The sequence below is a fragment of the Centruroides sculpturatus genome, unplaced genomic scaffold (assembly GCF_000671375.1).
Source record: "Centruroides sculpturatus isolate CEXI.00-Female unplaced genomic scaffold, Cexi_2.0 scaffold500, whole genome shotgun sequence".
In the NCBI taxonomy this organism is placed as follows: Eukaryota; Metazoa; Arthropoda; class Arachnida; order Scorpiones; family Buthidae; genus Centruroides; species Centruroides sculpturatus.
The window spans coordinates 307,374-328,615 of NW_019384780.1; the positions used below are offsets into that span (position 1 = coordinate 307,374).

General features: G+C 28.8%; 1 protein-coding gene across 1 annotated transcript in view; it reads left to right on the plus strand.

Moving 5' to 3' along the window:
* The window catches only part of LOC111629167, a 66,024-nt gene that overhangs the window by 37,964 nt on the left and 6,818 nt on the right, over positions 1-21,242 (plus strand). The window contains exons 8-10 of the mRNA XM_023373046.1: positions 14,697-14,821; positions 18,045-18,254; positions 18,362-18,547. Coding sequence (XP_023228814.1) covers positions 14,697-14,821; positions 18,045-18,254; positions 18,362-18,547 — 521 coding nt within the window. The remainder of the gene's footprint in view (positions 1-14,696; positions 14,822-18,044; positions 18,255-18,361; positions 18,548-21,242) is intronic.

Consider the following 21,242-nt stretch of genomic DNA (forward strand, 5'->3'; position numbering starts at 1 on the left):
AACACACTAAAAATAAAAAATTTTTAGTTAAAAAACAAGTAAAAATTATACTCTTTCTATTTCCGACTTCGAGGATTCTATGAGCCAAAACAAGACAAACAAGTAGCAAGGAACAATCATTATTTTATTAATTTTATCCATATGCATTTCGCCATCTAGGCCTCCTCAGTGGATACATCAGGATGTTATTCGTTGGTTACGTTTTATACCCAACAGCCGTTCCCAGCATGCATCAACAATCATTCCAGCATTCAAATTAAGTAAATTTACATGTTCGGCGATACAGAAATGTTCTACAATTTTTCTTTCTAAGTTATTTTCTATTCTATACAATATTTTAGTATTTTTTATATTTATATTACAATTAAATTCTCTGCAATGTAAAAACCATGCTGAATCCGTTCTTCTCAGTCTAATGGCCGCCTCATGTTCCTTTACTCTCAACTCCAATCTTCTTCCGGTTTCTCCAATGTAATAATTTGGGCTTCCACATGTACATGACATCCTATATACGAAACCGGCGATCTTAAATTGGTCTCTGGGCAAATTTTCACTATTTAGTGAAAATTCGCCCAGAGACCAATTTAAGAGGGGGACCTAATTCTTGCACTCTGTGAAAAGGATAAGATCGGCTATAACCTAATAATCTTAATCTTTGCTATCGTTACTTTTTATCCGAGCAACGCCGGGCTCATCTGCTAGTTTCTAATAAACTGGTTATAGATAAAAAAATATATATACAAAAGAACAGAATTTTAATAGACTGTCAAGGATAGTTAATAATAAAGAATTTCTACTTTAAATGTTTGTATACATTTGATTACTTTTACGACTGATATAAATTTGGTATAAGGTAAAAATACGATTTGTAATTATATAAATTTGGTATAAGGTAATATATGTATAGTACACGTATGTGTACTATACATATATTACCTTATACCATGTATGTGTACTATACATAAAGAAAGGAAGAGAGAGAGAAACTTTTATACAAAAAAAAAATAAATAATATATGTATAGTACACATATAACAATTAATAACTCAATACTGTATTTATTATGTAGTTATACTTAAGCAATTTACAAATTCGACTCATATAAATGTCTATGGCCCGCATTACTTACATAACTCGAGGTATTGTCAGTATAATCTCTGTAATCCATCATATATGGGACTAGAACAGGTTAAGGAGATTGTCTGATTATTGGAAGTAATGTGAATAGTTTAATTATTCAGAAAGACGACTTTGATTATTTGCATGATATTAATGCTGAGGCCACACAGACAGAGCACTACGTAAACTGCATATGCTATGTGAGCTATGCTGCAAAAGATTTTGTTGTCAATATTTATCCAGTTTGTCANGTACTATACATATATTATTTATTTTTTTTTTGTATAAAAGTTTCTCTCTCTCTTCCTTTCTTTCTCACTGTACCGATTTATTACTTAATTGCTCTGCTAATCCTTAACTCTTAGATCTAATTGTAAGCACGTACGCAAGCGTACAGGGCACTCTTTCTCGTAAACAATTCTTTTATACAAAAAAATAATAAATAATATATGTAAAGTACACATATAATAAATAATACGTGTACTATACATATATTGCCTTATACCAAATTTATATAATTGCAAGTCGTATTTACCTTATAACAAATTTATACCAGTCGTAAAAGTAATCAAATGTACATAAACATTTAAAGTAGAAATTGAAAGTAAAAAAGGAAGAGAGAAAGCGTTTTCTCTCTCTCTCTTCCTTTCAAACTAGACTAAACTGTTTCAAACTAGAGTAATTCTTTGTAAAATTGCATGTTACTCTTCTCAGACTTTTTTCCAATTTTTGAGATTTTCATTTTACGTAACTGCGAATTTACGTAAGTCGCGTGTTATGTAACTCGGGTATTACTGTATAATGGTCTTGATAAATATTTGTGTTTATACTATATGGATGTACTGTACAACAGTATAAGAGGGGGTCTGTGTACCCGAAATGCATTCTACTAAAAAATTTGATTATAGTTTATTAAAGGCCATTTTTTTTGTAAAATTTAGTCTATTTTTCTCCAGTCAGACCCTGTTGTGATAAGCCCTCCAATTTATTATAGCCGTATTTATTATGCTAGTTAATATAATCTTAATTTACGTAGTGTGCTAGAAGCGTTATTTAATAAATAGTTTGTAAATTCACTACTTTTAAAATAAAAATAATAAAATAAGTTTATAATTGTAAAGATTTTATATCGCTATTTTAAAATTTCTGTCGTCAATTTTACTTTATTTAGCCTATATCTCAAGAAGTCGTGTGGCCAATACTTTTAATACTTTGTCCTTTTATCATATTTTTATTAACATAATCAGCTGTTTAGGTTCATTTAAAATATAACAACTAAGAATTAAATTTCAGTAGAATATTTTTGTTTATTTTCATTCATAATATGCGATTGTTCTATCGCATTGGCTCTCCTTTATCGAAGTACTTTAGTTCCGAAAACGTATTTAAAAAGTATTTGTATTGACTATTATAATAGTCAATACTTTTAAAAGTATTAATTATTTTAAAAAGTATTTGTATTGACTATTATAATAGTCAATACTTTTAAAAGTATTAATTATTTTAAAAAGTATTTGTATTGACTATTATAATAGTCAATACTTTTAAAAGTATTAATTATTTTAAAAAGTATTTGTATTGACTATTATAATAGTCAATACTTTTAAAAGTATTAATTATTTTAAAAAGTATTTGTATTGACTATTATAATAGTCAATACTTTTAAAAGTATTAATTATTTTAAAAAGTATTTGTATTGACTATTATAATAGTCAATACTTTTAAAAGTATTAATTATTTTAAAAAGTATTTGTATTGACTATTATAATAGTCAATTCAAATATTTTTTAAAATTATGCACAGCCGAGTTAGGGTGTTACGGGATTTTCTGTTTTTCCAAGATCATCCTCACTACTACGGGTATCTGAATCTCCAGAAAATTGATGATAATTCGACATGTTAATTGATAATTCGACGTAAAAATTGATGATAATTCGATAATTCGATGTGTTCTTCCATTAAGTGTCCGATTCCTAATACTGTATAACAATTCAACATATGCTTAACTTAATGTTTTCAATTACATACTGTAACGTTATTGATGGCAGATGATGTCAATTCCTTTTCATCAGCAATTTTAAATAATTCATTTTTTGTTTTAACTGATTCTTTCACTTGTACCCAAATTAATTCAATCACATTTAAATCACATTGATAGGGAAATAAACGTGTCCTCCAAACTTTGTTAATTCGTCAATGTCACAAACTGTTGTTGTTTTTTTTAATGTGGTTTAATGATGCTATATAAATCCGCTCCGAGCATATTGGAAAAATGGTACTTTTTTATTTAACTATGTACGGGTATGTTCTCAAAGATAATTAGGTTTTAATAAAAACGATAAAAAAAATTGATGGTCTATATATAAGTAATGGTCTATATAGTTTACTGTCATTTTTTCACTAGTCAAGCATAGTTTGAATGTTTTTTGTCGCGAATATCGGTTTAATTATGGCTGCATAATGATACGAGACAGAAAGCAGGAAAATAAAATATCACATTGCCAAAAATCCGATGGTTGCATATTAGGAAAGTGCTGGCCGAGGTTGCTCATGTTTACAGATTATATGCAGAGTGATGATGAAAACTATATAGCAGGGGTGGCCAACCTGCGGCTCGCGAGCTACATGCGGCTCTTTCAACGATTATTTGTGGCTCTCGATAAATGTACCCGAATTCCTTTTCATTTTTGTGTTATTATATTTTTAAAAATTATTATCATTCCGTATGTGTTTCAAAATGTCTTTTAAATTACTAACAACAAATATGAAAGACTAAGTGCAACGTTGTAACAAATTTCATTTCCGTCCAAGTTAAGAATGATATGACTCATCGAAAACTGCGCGAACGAACATAAACAGTGGCGTAATCGTCCGTTATCGACCGACTCCAGACCGATTTTGAATTTGTAAACTGTCATTGCAATGGACAGTTGACATTGTGCTCTGGAGGAAACAATTTGTATCACTCTTGCTACGGATATAATTTGTAATCTGGAATTTTTTGCATACCTTTTTAATACGTATTTAATTGCGGCTCGCGAAAAATTTCAAATTTTGAAAAATGGCTCGGACTATCAAGGAGCTTGGCCACCCTGGCTATATAGCATATATAGGCCTATATAGTGGAGCAATTATTGCCATACAGCACGTCTAGCGAAACAACTACATCGCTATTATTCACGTAACATTGAGAGACTATTTGAAAAATAATGACATATGATATAGTTTCTTCGGCCGACAAACTAGTTATATTCCTTATAAAGATGTCTATGAATAGTGCACCATACTTCAAATAGGCTGTAAAAAACGATGAAAGACATATTTTGATTGTTTCGTTTGCGTTAAAGTAGCAGTCTATGCAGTTTTATTTTTTTTTAAAAACATATTGTTATGTTATATTTTACAATATTTTATTGTTTTCATTAAAACCTAATTATCTTAGAGAAAAATTGCAAAACGTAGACGAAATATTTAAATTAAAGTAACTGTTTAATATAAGCTGTAACTTTCTACGCTGTTTTTCTTGTTACGCTCTATATCCTAAGTAATCATAATAAAAAGATATGGTTTTATGTGTTTTGTTCGAACAAGTGAGAACGTCCCGGAAAACTAACTTAAATATTCTTCCTCCATTAATACAGTTTTAAAACGCGACACAGTTTTCATTTTATATAAAATTGACAATTATAAAACAGAAAGGAAACTTTATAAAAAATATTTTAAATTAAATACAGAAAATCTGTATTTGAAGATAATAAACTGACTTTATAATAATAAAAATCTAATTATAAATATATAGTAATTATTTTTACAAAAAGACAGTTAATTAGAATCAATAAATCAGATTTATTGTATTCACAGCAAATTTAATTAACTCTTTATTTGTCTAATATGCATTTCGGCTTGTCTGGCCCTTTTCAATTGGATTTTACAAACAACAAATAATTTTTAACAATAAGTTCGGGTCAGATATGCCGAAATGCATATTAGATAAATAAAAAGTTAATTAAATTTTCTGTGAGTATAATAAGCCTGATTTATTGGTTCTAATCAACTATGTTTTTTTCTTTTGTAAAATTAGTGATACAGTCAATGAGCTTTTTAAAATATACTAAATATTTTATTTAAAATTAGTTATTTTAATAATCATTTCTTAATATAAACATGTCATAAATTTCGAAGTATTCAAAAATTAGAATAATTTTCAAAATTATTGAAATAAAATATTTATAATGTATTATATAAATTATTTATTTTAGAATTACCTTGAAGACGATTATTATATATTCTTTGCATTATATGTTATACAAATGATAATAAATAGAAACAAAAGCTATTACGAAACCAACAGGAAAAAATCAAAATTATACCGAGATTGACAGTATCGATGCTCTTCTATATTAAGATTTAAATACATTTTCGAGTAATAATTACAAACAGTTCTTGATAAGTTAAAGAAAATATTACAAAGAGGAAAACAAATTTTTCCTCATTGTGTTCGCTCGTGTTTATTATACGAGTGAACACAACAACGTTAGACTGTTCAGAATTTCGTCTAAAGTTACAGAAGAAAGCGAAAATAAATATAATCGAATTTCTTTAAACAAACAGAAAATATTTATGTAAGTATATATATAAATTAATAAATATTATTTCTCATATAATTTTCATAATATATAAAAGATCTATTAATATTTTCACTAATTCTACTATTCTAAATGTAATAGCTTAATAGTAGCTTAGAACATTAAAAATAGTTTTTTAGAAACAATTTTTTTAATGTAAGAATTTTAGTACAATATTCAACTTTATACAATGCGTCGAAATAATAATTTTATATTAGTTAATTATATTATATGTTAATTAATTTAAATTATTATTTATTATAATTAGTGATAAAAACTTTTAGATAAAATTCAATTTAATGTAATTTAATTGTATCAATAGTTCTAGCATTTAACATAACTTAATATGCTTCGCTTCATTAAATGTGATGTTATGCATTATAGGCTATATTAGCTATAATGAAATGAAATAGCTACAAATATTAAGTGTAATATTTAAAAAGTTAATCTATGAAATGCTGTGTTATATTATACATAATATAAACAGATTTATATTATATTATATAATTAACGATATATTAACGGTAATACTATGAATATACATAACAAAATCTAAACTAACTGTGAATATATATATTGCTAGCCAAGTAAAAAGCAACATCATGTATGCCTCTAGATATTGCAGATGTTGCATTTTACTTGGCCAACAGTGTATTATCAATTTTCATTAGTAACGTAGCAACTAACGTAGTAATTTGTCATATTCATTATATTATATATATTAATTAAGCATGATGTTATATCATATATAGTCAATACATGATATTTATTGTGNAGATTATCTTTCTTTAATTATAAATATTGTAACCGTTGCGCCCAGATAAGTGCAACGGCGTCAGTATTTATTCAAGAGAATCCGGTTCCCATTGAAAAATTGCAGTTGCCAATAACTGGAGAAAAGCCAATAGCGATTTGTATTTTGAATATTAAGTTTAGACTACAATGAATTAATTATATTTTTTAAAAATAGTATTTTTAAAAACTAATATGAAATATATAAAGGATTAAAGTTATATAAAGGATATATGTGCCAAAGTAACCATTTTTTGTATACATACACATGTATAAACAGATAATGATCAGTTTTGCTTGCCAGATTTTTGAGGAAACTGTCCAACAGATTAAAACATTGTCTGAAAGAAAAACAACTTCAGTCCGTTTCGGAAAACTAAGAACTAAACAACATTCATAAAGATCCTTTTATGAGGACAAACGTAAATTATCAGAGCGAACAAAAATTTGTATAAATCAGGGAGGATTGTATTTTGAAGACCGATACTAAATTGAATCTTTCGTTATTATTATTGTTGTTGTTGCGTTGTTAAAATAATAAATGAGGATGTTTAAATAACATCCTTATTACACAGACTCTCAAATAAAATCTCGCAATAAAAACTTCTATTGAAAAATTTTATTCTTTATACGTCTATTTCCTTATTGAAACCTTCACAAATAATTTATCAATGTTTATAAAGTATAAAAGTGATTTGTCTGAATTATATATTGAAAAGACTATTTTCACTGTTTAGTCATTCTCTAAGAATTGTTTATGTCATTGTATAATTTGGCGATGTGTTATATTGATGTATAAATGTTATAAAAGAAATTATAAAGTATAAAAAATGTAACTTACAAGAAATATAGCTCTAGAGAGAACATAATGACTAATTAATTAATGTTTTTGACTCGGTTTGAGTATTTGTTTATACAGTATTGAATAATTAAATTGTTAGAGTACATAAATGCTTATTTATTTGATACTCTTTCACAACAGTTTCGATGTTATCTAGTCCACTAATAATGTAATATTAAATATTAATACAGTATATATTTGTAGGCTGTGGTTGTTTATGTTGTTTTACAAATTTAGCTTACTAATTCAGTTAACAAACAAAATTCTCTAATTTTTAGATTAAATCTCATTAAATCACTTATGTTTAAAATTATTTTTAAAATTAATATCGAGTGAACAGTTTATTGATTTTATTAGTTCTAAATCTCCCGTGTTGCTGCTATCCAAAAATCTTTTTTGATCTAGCTAGCAATTATTATTTTTTAAATAAAACGATCGTTTTCGACTGCTTTTATGTGAATTTATGAACCATTTTCAGGTGTACAGACGTAAAATCTGAAGATGATTTTATAAAAGGTTTTTGGATAGCAACGTTTGAACAAATTCAATTGATACTTGTGGGATCTCCAGTATTGGTTTTGTTCGTAAATAAAATAAATAAAGCCAAAACCTAATGACGTAAGCTTTCATGCTTTACACGTTTCGCACGCTTGAATTATGCTAAACTGTATTATTATAATATAATTAATGCATAATTAAAGGGGATACTATAGATTATCACCCATGGAATTTCGGGACTTTGAGTATATATCTGAAATGAGTGGACCGAGACGAGTTCAACGTTACCCTACTTTTGGACCGGAGACAAAAATAAGGAAGTTATCATACTTTTTTGTTAGTGATTGGCACAATAGTTATTTGTATATAATAGCAATAATAATTATTATTATTTTAAAATAACCAGAGAAAATAATAACTGTTGCTACTACTATGCTATGGCTTCAAAACCATTAATGGTCGATGAATCGATGGATTCGTGCAATTATCGGCGAGCCGAGTGGTATCTGTATCAGCGTTATGGAATGTTACTTCAGATGGAGTGTTTTTTATACAGCGTTATGTACAGTAAATAACTACCTTGCATAATTTTTAATATTTAAAGTTTTAATCATAATTTTCGAAAATTAATTCTTTTTTAATCACACGATATTATCTCATCAAAATAAATATATACAGGAAACCAAGTAGAACGTCTCACGGGTTTTCGGTAGAATGTCTTACTTGTTAGTTTTTATTACCCAACTTCATAAAATACATATCTCTAAAAATAAAATTTTTCTGCAGAAATTTTATAGGATAATTTTATAATTATATAATTTTATAGATCTTATATTTATATTCTTATATATAAAAAGAAACTCAATACAACATATTTAACAAACTGGTGTACAAGAAAAGTCTCTAGTCATTAGAACGTTAGAATCTCGTATAGACGTTTTGAAAAGCACGCCTCAACTTTCTACAGGCTTTAAATATCCATTTCATTTAGTAAGTATTAGTTCATTATAAGAAATTGTCTTGTTTTTTATCGAGACTTTTTATCTGTTTCTTTTTCCTAACAAATGTTTTTATTGTTGTCTGTTATTTGTTGTATACAAAACAACTATTTGTTAACGATTATATTAATTGTTTGATGATCACATTGCGATATAAAATATCGCTTTCTGATTTTATTGATATATCCTAAACTGGTAGTAAAAATCTGTATATAATTAACAACTGAGTTTTAGTTAAGTTTTAAGATATTACTGATAATTTGAGTTGTAATACATTGTATTTTTTCTCATTTAAAATAATGGGAAATAAGATTTCAGTTAGGTTTTCAGAACGTCTGATTTTCAGAAAAAGTTAACTGAAGTTAAGCAAGAAATGCTTGCATCAGCAAATGAGAAAATATCTAATATTTTTTCGAGATTATCTTTCTTTAATTATAAATATTGTAACCGTTGCGCCCAGATAAGTGCAACGGCGTCAGTATTTATTCAAGAGAATCCGGTTCCCATTGAAAAATTGCAGTTGCCAATAACTGGAGAAAAGCCAATAGCGATTTGTATTTTGAATATTAAGTTTAGACTACAATGAATTAATTATATTTTTTAAAAATAGTATTTTTAAAAACTAATATGAAATATATAAAGGATTAAAATTATATAAAGGATATATGTGCCAAAGTAATCATTTTTTGTATACATACACATGTATAAACAGATAATGATCAGTTTTGCTTGCCAGATTTTTGAGGAAACTGTCCAACAGATTAAAACATTGTCTGAAAGAAAAACAACTTCAGTCCGTTTCGGAAAACTAAGAACTAAACAACATTCATAAAGATCCTTTTATGAGGACAAACGTAAATTATCAGAGCGAACAAAAATTTGTATAAATCAGGGAGGATTGTATTTTGAAGACCGATACTAAATTGAATCTTTCGTTATTATTATTGTTGTTGTTGCGTTGTTAAAATAATAAATGAGGATGTTTAAATAACATCCTTATTACACAGACTCTCAAATAAAATCTCGCAATAAAAACTTCTATTGAAAAATTTTATTCTTTATACGTCTATTTCCTTATTGAAACCTTCACAAATAATTTATCAATGTTTATAAAGTATAAAAGTGATTTGTCTGAATTATATATTGAAAAGACTATTTTCACTGTTTAGTCATTCTCTAAGAATTGTTTATGTCATTGTATAATTTGGCGATGTGTTATATTGATGTATAAATGTTATAAAAGAAATTATAAAGTATAAAAAATGTAACTTACAAGAAATATAGCTCTAGAGAGAACATAATGACTAATTAATTAATGTTTTTGACTCGGTTTGAGTATTTGTTTATACAGTATTGAATAATTAAATTGTTAGAGTACATAAATGCTTATTTATTTGATACTCTTTCACAACAGTTTCGATGTTATCTAGTCCACTAATAATGTAATATTAAATATTAATACAGTATATATTTGTAGGCTGTGGTTGTTTATGTTGTTTTACAAATTTAGCTTACTAATTCAGTTAACAAACAAAATTCTCTAATTTTTAGATTAAATCTCATTAAATCACTTATGTTTAAAATTATTTTTAAAATTAATATCGAGTGAACAGTTTATTGATTTTATTAGTTCTAAATCTCCCGTGTTGCTGCTATCCAAAAATCTTTTTTGATCTAGCTAGCAATTATTATTTTTTAAATAAAACGATCGTTTTCGACTGCTTTTATGTGAATTTATGAACCATTTTCAGGTGTACAGACGTAAAATCTGAAGATGATTTTATAAAAGGTTTTTGGATAGCAACGTTTGAACAAATTCAATTGATACTTGTGGGATCTCCAGTATTGGTTTTGTTCGTAAATAAAATAAATAAAGCCAAAACCTAATGACGTAAGCTTTCATGCTTTACACGTTTCGCACGCTTGAATTATGCTAAACTGTATTATTATAATATAATTAATGCATAATTAAAGGGGATACTATAGATTATTACCCATGGAATTTCGGGACTTTGAGTATATATCTGAAATGAGTGGACCGAGACGAGTTCAACGTTACCCTACTTTTGGACCGGAGACAAAAATAAGGAAGTTATCATACTTTTTTCCGGCGATTGCGCGATGATCAGGAATCGCGTCGCTCTCTCCGTAAGCCTATCGCGTGTTTAACAGGCTGTCCGGCATGTCGGCCGTATACACCAGACATGGGCAAATGCGGCTCTTTTTGAGTTACATGCACTTGCTCTTGCTGAAAGTGTTAATTTCTGCTTTTTATTATTTTTTTACAACTTTATTTCCACAATTTTGTGAAAATATGTTTATTAAAAAAATTCAATATTTGTTTTATATTATATTTATATTATATAATAAAATCGCGGTACAGAACTGAGGTACAGAATAAAAAAGTACAGAACCGCGGTTTCCATGCATTTTTGCAAAACCTATATTTCGGCTCCCACTGAACTCTTGCTTGCCCACCTTTAACAGAGGCAGATGTTGATCCACGAGCACACTGATCGTCTGCAGTTAGAGTTAAGTCCTTTTCGCACGGCCGACACGTTCGCTATCGCTTCCGGTCGGCTAGTACTACGCGCCGCTTTCGCGGCTTGTCCAACAAACCTAACCTATCCCCCGCCGGGAGATGACCGTCACCGCTAGGTGGCAGAAAAATCTGAAATGACGCGGAATACACTGTGAAAGGCAAGAAATGACTGCTTAGAATGATTGCTTTCCTTAGTGAGATTCTGACTTGCTCAAAGAAAGTACCAGCAGTGATTTGTTGTTACTGTCCGTGCTTCTGGCATCGCAGGCGTCCCCATCCTTTGCCTTTATTTGTCTCTTCGGTGAACACTTCTAATTTCATCCACTCTTTGCATCTATTACACTTTTTTGCTTTACGAAAGAGATTTTGATCTTGTAACCACTCGATACATGTTTCCTTATCTTTGACTACTTCTAATGCTAGCTAAAGGAAGTTCATTTTCAAAATTGCTGCGTAAAAAATAGAAAATTAAGCAGAGGACACTGTAATTGGAAGCAACACCACCTAGCGGTTAAAGTGTGCAAACCAAACTAGTTAATAAATAACTTAGGTTAAGTTATTTAAATAAGTTAACTAACTTAAATAACCTAACTTAGTTAAATAAATTAAATTAAATTAAATTAAATAACTAACCTAAATAGAAAAAAGAAAATTAAGCAGACGACACCATAGTTGCTACCGTAGTACCGCCATCTTACGGTAAAGTCTGCAAACCATTAAAAAAAGCACTGTGAAAGGCAAGAAATTGTAAATATGATAACTCTTATTTTTCGTCTCTGGTCCAAAAGTAGGGTATCGTTGAACTCATCTCGGTCCCCTGAGTTCAAATATATACTCAAAGCCCCGAAATTCCATAGATAATAATCTATAGTACAGCCTAATTAAATAATAATATAAATATAAAATACAGTATATCTGTATTAAGTTATATAGGGTGTATGAGAAAGAAGTTTATTGGACTGCAATTTGAAAAAATTGTAGACCTGTAAATTCCCACTGTTCTCCGTCCGTCCGTCATTCCTTAATTTCGAGAATGGAGTCAGATGACAAATACCGAGACCAGATATGAAAACAATAGGGCTCGTAGGACCCGATTAACTATACATTACATTACTTCAATTCAAAAATTTTCCCCTGGAAGCAGTTAATAGATGACAGGCACGACTCCATGCTAACGGAAAAGTATGATGTATAGGGCAAGCCACTACTAATTTGAGATGGAGCGCATATATTTTAAATTAAATTAATTAAAAATATGATTAAAAATTGCAGTCCGGCATTGTGACGATGTCACAGTAAATAATTGCTCGTTATTTTATAAATTCATAACACAAAAACGAAACGACCTATTGAAATGAGGTTTGAGCTAAAAGAAAGAATAGCCCAGAAAGTTTTTTAGCGAAAATATTTATAACGGTGGACAGCTTTTAAATGAAATATCACGAGAAACACTTTCCATGGAGTCCGGAATTGTCATCCTTTATGTGTAGCTAGCCACAATACACATTGTATATTTTCTTTTATTGTCATTATTTTTTAGATGGGGTCACACCTAACTAACTCCAGAGTCCGTGAAAAGTGTTTCTCGTGACATTTCATTTAAAAGATGTCCATTGGCATAAGTTTAATTAGCACTGGATCAGCTCCATCCATGAGCACACAGAGAAACTAATTGTCGATATTAAAAGAAAGACATTCTATAGAGAAGTCTTTAATTTTAATATCTCAATTATATGTTTTTAACATATAATGAGAAATTGTAAACACAATAAATTTTTTAAGTTTGATATAAAAATAAAATCCAAAATTGAAGTTCAAAATTTAACACATTTTTCGATGACGCAAAAATGATAGCACAAAATTTGAATATTTCAGAAGACTTCTCTAAAAAATAATTCAAAATAAAAGATTGATTTCCGAACTAACAGAAGATGAAATTTTACAAAATCCATAGAGGAATTAAGATGCTACTTTTTTGATGTTATGATTGATACTATTATTATACAAATAGATCAGAAATTTAAAAATATACCCAATATTATTTATCTGATTTTAAATTAATCACTAATATAAAAAACATTAGAAAAAATGAACTAGAAAACCGTTTAAAAGATTTTGTAAAACTTTATGGTAAAGTTTGTAAATAAAGACCTAATCTAGGAAATCGATTTGTTGCGAGAGTTGATCTTGGACCAAAAAGATATAGGCCTATATAACGCGCAAGACATATTGCAATACATATTAAATAATAATTATAATGAACTATTTTCAGATGTGCTAACTGTATTCTTCACGTTATCAGTTACTGTAGCAAGTGCAGAGAGTTCTTTTAGCAAATTAAAATTAACAAAGAATTCTTTTCGGTCAAGTGTGTGTGAAGAACGCTTAAATGCACCCGCTATATTAAACAACGAAAAGGAAATTGCAAAAATTGTAACTTTTCTGAATTGCTCAATGACATAGCAAAAGACATCGCATATTTAAATAAATGTATATTACCCAATATACGTGTATTTCAAATCCCTTGAAATCCTGTATTCCAAATATTTTAGGGCGCCAAAAGGTTTCTTGCAACCGGGCGCTTTTATAGAAAAGACCGGCCCTGGTACTGAGGTTGTGTTTTTTTAAGCAAGCCTATCTTGGGTTCTGCCAACCTACAATGGAATGGACGGATAGTGAGAGACGAGGCCCGACATAAGCGGAACAGACAGTCTTCAGCCGTCTTCCAATTTCGACTATGAACGGATAGAAAAACATCCTGGAAGTAAAAAAATATAATTAAAGTATATACTGAATATATATTAATTTTTATTAAAACTAATTTAAAGTTTTTAAGAATTTAAATATTTATCTAACTGGACTAACTCATGCAGACGATAAGATTGACATATCAACGCAAAATAAAGGAAATAAAGACCTGCTGTATTTTCCTTCTTCATGCTTCTTGCGGAATAAATTTTTGCATCATTTAACAAGTTGGTGAAGAATATAGAGAATTATTCGTGTTATTTCTTTCTGCAAATTTTTTCGGTCTAAATACTGTTTTTGTAATTGTAACTGTCAGAATGACTTTTGAGTTTATTGAATAACGTCACTCTACTAAGGTCAATAGTATCTCTATCGAGGTTGCGATAAAAACGGATATGTTTATATAAGTTAGAATACTTGTTTGTTATTTTTTACTTGCAAGTATATGCTTTAGGTTAAATGATTTTAAAAAATATTTAAAATAATATCAAAATTAAGTTTACCTGTGATCTTGTTTTTTACTTTAGATTAAAGGATGTTTTTGATACCAGAATACTTTTATCTATTTGTTCTGTCGGTGGTTTTATATTTTGGATATCTAATATACAAATCGTACCAGCAGCCTTTATCACCCAAAAACAAAGCTGTATTTGTTACAGGTGAGTTTACATAAGATAATTAAAAAATCATTATATACCAAAGTATATGGTGACTTTTTGATCATATTATTTCAAATGATTTATTCTTTACTAAGACTTTATTCGATTGTAAATTTAAAGTAAAAATAATGAGTTTATTAGTTTTGATAGTATTGAACTAGTAATAAAGCACTAATATTACAAAGTTTTTTAAATTATTAATTTCTACGTTTTAAAAAAGGAAACATGATATATTTTAATGTTACTAATATTTTATATGATATTTTTTGTAATTCTAATAGAAAAAGGTATAAATTCGGCTAAGAATAAGAGAAACATAAAATTGTAATTTATAACTTTTATCGAGTACAAAGGTAATAGTTTTATATACAGTATGTTATATGGGAGTTATTTTTAAAATTATCACATTTAAGTCTATCAGGAATTGAGATAAGTGAGACTGAACTAGGGTCCTGACAAATGTGGAGTCGCATTATTCCAAAACCGTAAGTACAAGTACAAGGTTCAATTTTTGTGGAATCTCGTATAACACGGTTCCATAAAAATAACGCGTTATAAAAATAGCGTTCGTGACATTCACATTACATATAAAAAAGTGGATTCAAAAACGAGTTTTTTAAATATGAATTTTATTTATTATGCAAGAAAAAACAGTTTTGTTTAATTCATAAAACTTCACTTAACAAAACATGAATTAAAAAACAAAATCAAACTTACAGTTTGATCGCGTTAATCCGAATGCTTGGTCATCCGAAGCCATTTAATCAGAACAGCTATCATTTCCCTAACTACAATTATGGAGTTGTCACTTGCATACGTGCAGCTTACGTGTAAACATAAGTCACATGTAATAAACAATTACATAGAAAGAAAGAATGAGCAGCAATCAGTCAATGACCCTGTTTGACTCACCAACAATTCTAATCTCTTTTTGCTCTTCTATTTGCTGCTTGAAAATATTTGATAATTGACAACAGGTAAAAAAAAAAAAAAATTTCTTTAAAGCGTAAGCATCACGTCCTTACTATCATATCCCCTTAATCTGAATTCTTCATTAATCCGAACTACCACTTGTCTCACTTAGTTCGGTTTAGCGCGACGGTATTGTATTGAATTGAATCGAATTCAATTCTTTATTCTTCAAAAGATAGTGAAAACTATCTTTCAAAACATTTTTTGCTCATTTTGTTTGATCGTACGAATTGTTGATTCGTTTAAATTTTAGGTCTTTGCCACATCTAATTTTTCTCCATTTTTCAGGCGATTCAAGATGGTGATTTTTTCTTCTAAAAAAATAAATTTTCTTTTCGGTTTTGGTTTCTTCCCTTTGTTTGAGATTTTGCTAGCCATCACTATAAAATTTTTTGTTACTAATACAGTAGAGCGTCGTTTATCCGAAAGCTGGTTATCCGAAAGCAAATTTCGGATAACGGACAAAAGTCGGCAAATTTAAATTTTCGCTAGTGCTGTGGCGCTGCAATCTTCGGTTATTTCTCGGGCTACTCAAATATTTTACGTTTTTGATACTAAATTAATATCTGAAGTATCATTTTTTATTGTTTTTATATTTTCCAATAAATTTATTTTGTTTGTACAAAATAAAAAAATAATTTTTAACGATACAATAGTCTTCGTTAGGCTTAACATCGACGAAAATTCAACGCGAAGCGACACGCAACGGAGAGAAATTTCAACATGGGATAAATTAATATAGTTTTTCGTACATGATTCGTTATCCGAAAAATAAGTTATCCGAACCACCCCAGTCCTCAATTGATTCGGATAAACGACGCTCTACTGTATATAATTACAGTATGTAATTTTTACAATTATAAAACTTAATTATGTATGCTATTCACTATGAGATACGATTTTGATCGTTTATGTTTGATACGTACAGGTACTTATGACTTTAATAACTTGTCCATAGTTACAGTTATTTCAGTAGACTTTTGTTATGCTGTATTTTCCTTCTTCATGCTTCTTGCGGAACTTTTCCGGCTGTTATGATATTTTATTCAAAAAAATAACTTTTATATTATTTATTACAATAAATAAAATTGTGTGTGGCGTCATCTGTTATGAGATTTTGTTATAAAAAGTTTTTATATTATGAATTATTATAATATGGCAAAAAACTTAATTATGAGGGTAGGATGAGTTTTATAAAAAAAGAAAAATTGTAAATGCTAATAATGAGTAAATTCTTCATTAAGTCCGATGTTTCTCTATCTCCCCATCCCGTCGACCTTTAACCATCAAAATTTAATAGCATTAATGCCCCTTATACACAAGATACAGTTCCAAATTTCGATTCTTAATCTTGTCCCCATCCTGAAATATTAGAGGAAATAGACGCCAACATACAACATATCCGCGAAATTTTTTGTTTTTTATTTTTTTTATTTTTTTCGGTTCAGGGGTCTCAGAAAATGAAGATTTGCAAAAAACACGGAAGGTCATATTTGACACGATCCAATATGCCCTTTCCCTTATCATATATACATAACAGCCAGGAAAGTAAATGTTCGTTTGTTCACATAAATTATATGCATGTACTGTACATTATAAACATTTTATTATATTCTTATTTATTTAATGAAATACATTACAATTTGTATTTTTTTATTCTACTGTTGTTTAATAATTATTTTGATAGCGAATAAGTAACATATTAAAATCTACTATATTTATTCTTTGCAGCCACATTGTGTTATAGACAATATATTCTTACAAGACAGTTTTATTTGGAAGTCAACCTAATCTGAAATATACATAATATTACGTTTTATCTTTTAATATTTGCATTCAATTCTGGCCCAGTAATACATTACAGATTGACCCTCACTAAAAGTTACTAAGACCTAGTTTACACAATAAAAATAATACAGCATAATCATAATATGGAATTAATGCAAGATTTAAAAATTTGTCATTATTATTAATGAATTAATTATAGTAAATTTATTATAATTGGTATATAAATACTGAAGATTTTACTACTAAATTTGGCAAATTTTTTCATGGCTGATATTTTCCTAAATGAAGATTTTGGTGTTAAAAATTTATTATGTTTTCAAGTTGTTAAAATATATCAATTTCCCATAAAACAAAATTTTTACTGCAAATTTTCATCTGTTTACATATTTTATATACTATATTTTTATGTATCCAATATAAAATTAAGTGTATTGCAAGATAAATTATATAAAATTTTTATTAGGATGCGATACTGGATTTGGACATCTTTTCGCTCAACGTATGGCAGAAAGGAACTATCGTGTGTTTGCGGGTTGTCTCTTTCCAGAAAGTGACGGAGCCAATAAATTAAAAGCATTTTCTTCAAAGATTGAAATCGTTCCACTCGACGTCACAAACGAACAAAGTGTAAAAGAAGCAGCCAAAACGGTAGAATGTAGTCTTGGAGAAGACGGTAATTCAAAAGTTTATTTGACCGTTATCTTCATATTCTTGATAACTAAGTATATTAAATATTTGGTAACATATTTATTTAAAATAATATCTTTTCATTGTTTATAGTCATTTTATGGGCAGTTGTCAATAATGCTGGACTAGGACATGGAGGTGAAATTGAATGGACACCGATGGAAACAATTTTAAAACTTTTCAACGTCAATGTATTTGGAATGGTTCGAGTGACGCAAGAATTTTTGCCGCTTCTTCGAAAATCTAAAGGAAGAATTGTCAATTTAACAAGCATTGCTGGTAGTATTTTTAAATTTCTTGCTATTAAGTAAAAGGTTTAGTTCTTTAAATTAAACTTCTAAATATTTTACAAAAATAAGTTTAAATATTTTTATTATATTTATTATTATATAAAGGCAGTTTTCAAATTTTTCACAATTCTCACATTTTGCAAATGACATTTTTATACCTCTAAATCAATTTTCCAAATACGCCAAATTTAACATTTCGATCATTTCCAGTTGGCAAGCATAAATTTAAATTTATTATTCGATGGCGCGTTTTACCAGTTTCGGTTTAGCTAACAGCAAAATCATTTCTAAAAGTTAATGTTTATTTGCTTTCTATTTAATTTATGTTTCTGTCAATATTTTATGCACTGTAACATATTTACTGAAAATGTTAAAACTTTTCTACCTTAAAAAAACAACTTATAAAATATCTTATTAACTCTGAGAATGAAACTCCCTTTATAAAATGCAACTTTAACATACAAAAATCAAGAATTGACTATATTAAAAAATGTTAATTTGTTTTTAATGAAGTTGGTGGCTTGGAATAAGTAATATCCAAACGTGTATGACAAAGGATTTGTCGCAAATTAGATTTCAATCGAGATTCTTTCTAATGATGCGATAATAACGTACTACATAATCTTCCTTTGATTTTCCTCATACAATTTAACTGAAAACATTAATTTGAGTATTAAACAGGTATACATAAATCAAGAAATTTCAAGTTTTAGTAGTTTTAAAAATTAAAGCTATTTTTTTCGATCAAAAATTACATAGGTATATGTAGTGATTTGTTAACTACTAAAAGCTTATGATAAAGTTTCGAATGAGCACCATTTATGCAAATTAGTGAGAATTTTAGAATTAACTTTTGAAAATCTTCTTTTTGTGATTTATGATTTAGCGTGACAGCAATTGTAATTAAATACTTTTCTTGGAAATACCATCACAACGCCATTTGAATGACATTCAGTGATAAATAGTTGCTATCGATAGAATGAAAGTTGATGAAAATCAAACAATTGCTGCATAATATATAAATACATCCAAAAAATTGTAGCGACAGTTTGAAGATATAAGAACATGCACTCGATGGAAACCCGAAGGTCGACCACATTACACAGCAGTTACGATGAATTGTACTTTATACTCCTAAAATCTGTAGACTGCAAAACCCTTAAATGCAGGATAACTTAACAACTCTTCTTGTAGCTTATCTCAGTACAAGAAAATAAGTATCAAAATGAACTATAGATAGAAAACTTCTCAATAAAGGGTTGCACGCAAAGAAATCTGTAGTCTGCATTCCATTTAATCATACCAGAAATACACTAGATTTATTGTCAAATAGCCAAGATTATAATTGGGACACTTGGACAGTGAAAAGTATACTTTTCACAGATAAGTTATAACTTTTCAGTAACAAATGATTCTTGGTGCCATTACATCTGGACTCGAAATCATTTCCAATATAATGGTAAAAGATAGTTTTGAATACGCATAATGAATGATCGTATCCACTACACGTCGTCGATACTGAACTTTGACAGAGCACAGATATCAAAATGAGGACTAGAACTACTGTACATGCAAGTTTTTCAAAGTTGAGCTGGTCCAAATTTTGTTTTCATGATCATCATTTATGAATTTCTTTAATGCATGTGGATAAATATGTTAAAAGTAAGCATATACAAAGAATAGACTGAGCCAGTTAGGCTCTCCAGATCTTAATCCAGTTGATCTAAATTAAAGTGATTTAAGACTCCAATTCCGAAATCTTCAATTCCCCTCCAACAACAACTTGTGAACCGAAAATTACTCTCCTAGAAGAATGAGAATGTCTTCTTCCTAAACTCTTGATCCATTTTGTAGGAAATATGAGAGATTGTTTAAAACTTTTATCACTTTTCAGAATTCTAACATATTTTATTGACTCAAGCAGATTATGTAGAACAAGAAGGATAGAATAGGATAATTACATGATATAATTATTTTATGTTTATCACATAGACATTATTTAATATTTTAGCAAAGTTTCAGTATCCTAATGTGAAAGTTTATGTTTAAGAAAAGTTTGATTAAATCTTGCGTAACATTCATTAAATATTTAAAATTATATTTTACTATTATAATTTATGCGAATTAGCGTATTACGAACATCTATTTAAAATGTACACTCTCGATCTCAATCAAATCGGTAATGTCTTGCCCCTGTACATCATACTTTTCCTGATAACAAAACAGCCAGGTCATCTATATCAGTGGTCCCCAACCCCCGGGCCGCGGACCGGTACCGGTCCGTGGATCAAATGGTACCGGGCCGCCCAAGGAACATTAAATTACTGGTATTTCCATTTTATTTACTATGGTATATTTCTCTCGGGTTTGTGCGACTTTTAATGGACGACGGAACAACGGAATAAACTGGACATAAGAAACACACTTCGGGTGTCATTGTCTCCTATTACCCCCAGATGGAACCGTCTTGTTGCAAAGAAACAAGCTCAGGGTTCTCATTGATTTAACGTTTATTTTTTTGTGTAACTATATTTTATTTTGAAGGCATGTTTAAATACAATTAAATTAAAATTATTAAATTAAATCAATCTAAAATATAAACAATCAACGTCCCCCCTCAGTGGGCCGCGGTAAAATATCAAACGTTGACCGGTCCGCGGCGATAAAAAGGTTGGGGACCGCTG